General features: G+C 38.3%; 1 protein-coding gene across 1 annotated transcript; it reads left to right on the top strand.

The window, feature by feature from the left end:
• Positions 1–963: 963 nt before the first annotated feature.
• LOC129778427 (cytochrome P450 306a1) lies at positions 964–6687 on the top strand. Its single transcript, XM_055785318.1, has 6 exons — positions 964–1139; positions 1308–1617; positions 5081–5226; positions 5338–5543; positions 5637–6117; positions 6180–6687. Exons 2-6 carry the CDS (start codon positions 1308–1310, stop codon positions 6537–6539), a joined length of 1503 nt encoding a protein of 500 aa, XP_055641293.1. The 5' UTR covers positions 964–1139; the 3' UTR covers positions 6540–6687.

Genomic DNA, 6687 nt, shown 5'->3' with positions numbered 1-6687 from the left:
TACACTACTAGCAGAATCAATCAACTACTCTTGTTTCTTCTCTATTCTTTATGTTGATTTTATTTTCGCATGAGATCAATCGAATCAGGCTTTGCAGCAGATTAACCATCATGCTTTGTTCGGTGCGCAAGTGAACGAACCTTTCTGCGTAAGTGTGTTTCGGGATAAATTTCAGACAAACCGGGTTCATTGAATTCTGATGGATACTATAATATAGATTTCACAGAAATAATGCAGTTGTTTCGAACAACTACATGATAATATCTAGAAAAATGATATAGGCGATTGGCAATTATTCACTTTTTTTTGTAACTACACTGTTGTGGAAATATAAATATGTAATAATAAAACAGAGGGAGCTATTGAAAGTAATTCAACTATCCAACTATTCGCTCAAAGTACCACAGCTCCAGGAGACTAAGGAAACTTGTTTCATTTCCCGTATACACGAGCTGAGCTGTTGCGGTGTTATGCTTACCACTTCCCCAATATGTAACACCCAACCAGTTCAACCTCCCCCACAAATACTCACACACAACTGCATTACGTTTAACACCGTCCGGTGCAGTTCGTTGACCCTTGTAGCTTTAAACTGCATAGTGCAACACTCAAGCCACCACGCTCTGCTCGGTTGCAATCTGGTCGAAGGATCTCCGCATGCGCATATATTATGTCTGGCAAATGTTTCCGCCTTTTCTGACGACGGCCCTAATTTCTGCAGCCTCACAGGAGCGACCCCTCGTTAGTGTAATGTTGTGCCATCCATATCGCAGCTGAGTTACCGCAACATATGTGTGTACTCAGGAATTTGGGCTCTCAAATATCGTTCTAACGACTGCTTCGCCAAAACACAACAGGCATGAGAGAGAGAGAAGAGAACGCGCGAAATTCGAATTTCGAAAACGGCGAGAGGATCAGAGGAACTGTCAAACTCTGAGCTTTTATCTTTTGGTTGCCGCGCACATGGGAATGTTTGTGAACGGATTTGAATCGAGCAGCGAATCAGTCGTAAATTGTAAAGTATAATTGATTTACTGATCAATATTTAACGGATGCTGGTTTCGAATCCGAGCATATTTATGTGAACAAAGAGGCGTAAGGATCAGTCTAGCTTCAGATGTGTTTCAGTGTACATTAAGGTGAGTATTTTAGTTTGATCATTTTTATCCCGGTAAATCCGAACGCCATCGTTTATGTTTATTGAAATTGTTTGTAATACATCTTAGTTATGCAGTGAACTGCAACTCATTGAAATATTGTAAGCTACTTATAAAATTATTGACCGTTAAAATGTTGTCTTGTTTCAGATGTATCTTATACTAATCGCTATAACCATTTGCACTTATATCGCCTGGTTATTCCTGAATCGCCGCGGCAAGCCACCCGGTCCACTGGGTCTCCCTTTGATCGGCTATCTTCCCTTCATCGACCCAGAAAAGCCTTACGAAACACTGTTGAAGCTCGCAGAGAAGTATGGACCTATTTTCAGTCTTCAGATGGGCCAGGTATACACAGTTGTCCTGACCGACCAGACATTGCTTCGGGACGCACTCAAACGAGAGGAGCTAACAGGACGTGCCCCACTCTTCGTCACCCATGGAATAATGGGAGGACACGGTAAGTTTCACTCTCAGGGGGGAAAAAAACATGTTAGTCATCACTGGCAAGAATTTCAGCATCTCGTTTTCTCACTGTTCCGCGTTCTCGTTTTCGTTTCTTCTGATGATGAAAGTGAATGATGCTGCTCTCTGCCCGCAGCGCACTGGTTTTGTTCTCAAATATCAAGTGATGCGCGAACATCGTTGAAAGCCACTCGAGAATGTTTTTTTTTCGTCTTTAGCGCACGAAAAGTGAAAACGGTGCCGAATGAAATGGAAACCGCGATACGCTCAGAAGAAGAACGAAAAGAAAAGTCCGCTCTCGGTTTTAAGTTCTTAGCGCTTAGACAACTGTATGGCTGCGGGAACTAGGAAGGATGGACGGATGGTTGACGCGAGGAATTTTGATTTATGACACCTTTTGCTTCGGTGGTGGGATTTTTATGGCTCTTTTGTTTCCAAGCGCTTCGCATCTGCCATTTCTGCCGACCAGGGTGCAGTTTCGAATCGTTCTTGGTAAAACTTATCGATCTCTAGCCAACCGTGCCATGGTTTGATCGGTTGAAAAAAACATCTGACGAAATCTCAATCCAGAATAATGTTCATTCTCATTCAACGCCGATGACTCAGAAATGAGAAATTCCAAATGAAATCGACAAATGACAAAACATGAGTATTTTTGATTCGAATGAAAGTTTGTATTCCGTTTGGGTTGGAGGAAATATGAGTTTTCCACAGTAATTGGGAATTTTTTGACTCAAGTCTAACTTTTGAAAAGAGCGTATCATAGAAATCGTTGATATTTTATATCTCAAAAAGTATGAGCCCTACTGAAATAGTGTATGTAAGAGTTATAGAGTGTTGATGTTAAAACGTGAAAAATATACACTGAGAAAACAATTAGTACTCTTTTTTATGTACAAAAAAACTTGAATTTGCAATATCTATAATATGTATTTTTCAATTTTTTTTCATATAAAAAGTAGTCATGTAGACAATTTAAAAAAAAAGTCCAAGATGGTAAAACTATTTTTGACGAACTCTGTGGAATATCAAATTTTTATGAATTTTCGACACTTCGAATTTTAGTATGTTAAAAATAATTTTTAGCCACAAATTATGAATCCTGATGTGATTTAAAACAAAACACTTTTTACAAATCTCCTTCTCAATGTATCGTACACTCTAAAACATCCACATAACAAATTTGGTTCCGTTTGCTTGCTTAGTTCTCGAGTTGTGCAGAAATTTGTTTTTCATTTGTATGGCAGCCCCCCTTAATGAGTGGGGAGGAGTGTTGAATCACCATAAAAACATTACACATCGTCACACAAATGAAACACACATTTCTGCATAACTTGAAAACTAATCAAGCAAATAGAATCAAATTTGGCATATGCAGGTCGAAACTCCTCCCTTCTCTGGAAGGGAATGGGGGTCCCATAAAAATATATATAAAAATATTCGAACCAAACATGACAAATGAAAATTTTTGGAAAACCCTCAAGTAAAAGAGGAAAATGCGTTAAATTGAATTCCCATATAATCTACAATTACATCGTGATATGCGTTGTTAGTCCATTTGATGTTTGTTTTCTATATAAATAAAAATGGATCGCCAAATGTGTTGATGAGTGCAAAACTCAGGAAAGGAATCGTCCGATTTAAGCTGTCTTTATTTTATTATATTTTAATATCAAACATGTATTTCATGAAACGGAGAATCATGTTACAGGTCGGACTCGATTATATATAGTCGACCATTTTTCTTCAACAATTATTTTCAAATCCTATACATAATTGAATCTAAAGAAAACATTTTTTTCATTCATGTATGAATGTCAAACATTAATAGAAAAATAGCTTTTTTGTGATTCGAAAATAAACGTTGAAAGTGAAATTGCGATTCTATATTATCGAGTCCGACCTGTATTTGCAAGTGATTGAAGAATCTTGAACGAGAATTGTGAATATTATACGAGAATATTATAATGACGAGTTTTGGTAGAAGTACTAGGAAACTTACAGTAAAAGAAAATTGAAAGGGTCAATTAGAACGTTGAACGTTCATTTATTAAGAAAACGTAAATGTTTGAAAGTATTCATAAGAAAAAATCCATTCGCGGGCGGGACGAAGTTTGCCGAGTTGAATTTGGAAACTGTTTCATTCAATCAAGAATTTAATCAATACAAACGAATGATTGCTAAGCTAAGGTAGTTCCACGTCAACCTTGCGGTTATATCATAGATATAACCCACTCATTTTTTTTTTCAAATTCATACACTATACACTATTTTCCACAGAGCTGGTGATTTGGTTTGAAGGCACTTTTTACTTCCTTACCTAGCCAGACCCTTTCCTCCCAACCATTCATATACTTTTTGGCCCGTAACTTTTTTTAGACCCTTTTCCGATTCATAAAATTGTGGCTGGAAGATAGGTAAAATATTTCTCTATCGAATAACTTCGATAACTCCATTCGAACAACTTTTTTTGATTTTCATAATTCTGTATATTTTCCTATATTGACCCATGCTCACGTTTCAGTCTATAACCTTTCTCTGTCACGATCAAGAAAAAAATGAATTATGTGGAAAAATGAATGATTCGATTCTCTATCTAATGAGTATGATGTTGAAGGTTGTTACTTGATAAACTATCAATTTATTCCAATTGGAATAATTCATTATTCATTAAAACCAGCAAGAGGTTGAACAGTAACTTGCACGCAACAAAAACTTCTATCCGCTGAACTTTCATCCACTAACTTTACACAAGTCAACACGTGGGATCCCAGGCGTATGCCTTACAGATTTCTTTCCGGTCCTTAATGTGTTAAAATACAAAAATTCGAAGTTTCGAAAATTCATAAAAATTGGATGTCCAACAATACAACATACATAGTTTTACGATTTTGGACTGATTTTTTAAAATTTTCTACATAACTTCTATTTCCGATGAAAAAATTAAAACATACATATTTCTGATATTACAAATTAAAGTTTTTTTTTGTAAATAAAAAAATGTACTAATTTTTTGTCTCAGTGTATATTTTTTCCACGTTTGGACACCAATACTCTATAATTCCTAAGACACTATTTAATCATAGTTTTTGAGATATAAATTATCAAAAATTTCCCTTACTAAAATCGATACGCCTTTTTCAAAAGGTACACTTGGGTCAAAAAAATTCCAATTGCTGTGGAAAACTCATATTTCCTCCACCCCGAACGGAATACAAACTTTCATTCGAATCGAAAATACATGTTTTAAAAATCTACATGTTTAGGACGATTTCAATTGGAATTACTCAAATTTCGGAGCAAGGCTATCCCGCGAAAGAATGATCCGAAAGGTTGCCAACTATGTGTGGTATTTCCTGTATGTTTCGAATGCCGCATTCCAGGAATGGAAAAGACCAAGAATCGGTTGTGATTTTTGCAAAAAAAAAAGTGAGAGTAATTCTCCTGCGCTTTTCCAGGAATCATCTGTGCGGAGGGCAATCTGTGGCGCGATCAGCGGCGTCTGTCGATCGAGTGGCTGCGTAAAATGGGCATGACTAAGTTCGGTCTGGCGCGCACGACGCTCGAGAAGCGTATCTTGGCCAGTATCGAGGAACTCGTTCAGGTATGGAATTTTGTGTTTCGGTTTCACCTGATGTTCGAGGGGAATGTGTTTCCGTTTGGTGAATAATAATCCCTTTTTGTGCTTCGTTTGTGTGTCATCATGCGGTTGCAGGATTTGGAAAAAGAATCGACAAAAGTATTAGCCTTCGATCCCGCGCCTTTTTTGCACCATATTCTAGGAAATCTGATGAATGACCTCGTTTTTGGAATAAAGTACGAGCGGGATGATGAAACCTGGCGATATCTTCAACATCTTCAGGAGGAAGGCGTTAAGCACATTGGCGTGTCGATGGCGGTAAACTTTTTGCCATTTTTAAGGTATACACCGATGTGTAACGCGTGTATAGCGTGAGATGATTAATCTTTACTTTTCTATTCTTTTTTCTCGGGTCGGTTGGTTAAAATATGCAGACATCTGCCTTCAAGCAAAAACGTAATTGAATTTTTATTAAATGGTAAAGCAAAAACGCATAAAATTTACGACTCGATTATCGAGCAACGGCGGAAAGAACTGCCGGAGAATTCGGACAGCGAGGCCAATACTCCGGAAAATGATTGCATTCTGTCAAATTTTGTGCAAGAAGCTCGCCGACGGGAAGCTGCCAATCGCCCAGAGCAAGCCTTCTGCAGCGATACCCAGCTGAGGCACGTTTTGGCCGATCTCTTCGGAGCAGGTGTTGACACAACGTTTAGCACTCTTCGCTGGATAATTCTACTCGTGGCTCTGAACAAAAATGTACAGAAAAAACTAAGAGAGGAACTTTCCAGTCAGCTTGAGAGAGCGCCAACACTCGACGATGTGAACCAGTTGCCATACTTGAAGGCTTGCGTCGCTGAAGCACAAAGATTGAGGACTGTAGTGCCTGTCGGAATTCCACATGGGGCAGTTTCGGTGAGTTCCTCAACAGAACTTTGTGTGTGCTTCAGGTTGATAACAAGTTTCCCGTTTGGTAGGAGACTACAATAGCTGGTTACAAAATTCCGAAAAATACCATGATATTACCACTGCTGTGGGCGGTCCACATGAACCCGAAACTTTGGTCTGACCCGGGGACTTTCAATCCGTCGCGTTTTCTAGACGATTTGGGACAATATGCAGCGCCGAGCTATTTCATGCCATTCCAAACCGGCAAACGAATGTGTTTGGGAGATGAATTGGCTCGTATGATTCTTTATCTCTACACGGCTCGATTATTCTGGCATTTCGAGCTGGATGTATGCAATCGAGACAGTATTGATTTGACCGGTATCTGCGGAATCACACTAACACCACCCACATACGATATTATCTTCACAAAAGGCTCTCTGTGTTAGATTCATCTCATCACTATGACAACAAAGATAGTATCACATTTGTATCAGTGTTCAATATATTTTACACTTTCAGTTATACGCACACATAAACACAGATACATGTATCCATACAGATGAGAAATAAAACTTATTATAAGTTAGTTAGTTG

Source organism: Toxorhynchites rutilus, chromosome 1 (assembly GCF_029784135.1).
Source record: "Toxorhynchites rutilus septentrionalis strain SRP chromosome 1, ASM2978413v1, whole genome shotgun sequence".
In the NCBI taxonomy this organism is placed as follows: domain Eukaryota; kingdom Metazoa; phylum Arthropoda; class Insecta; order Diptera; family Culicidae; genus Toxorhynchites; species Toxorhynchites rutilus.
The sequence above is the reverse complement of the archived record's forward strand: the minus strand, read 5'-3'. Positions and strand labels throughout refer to the sequence as shown.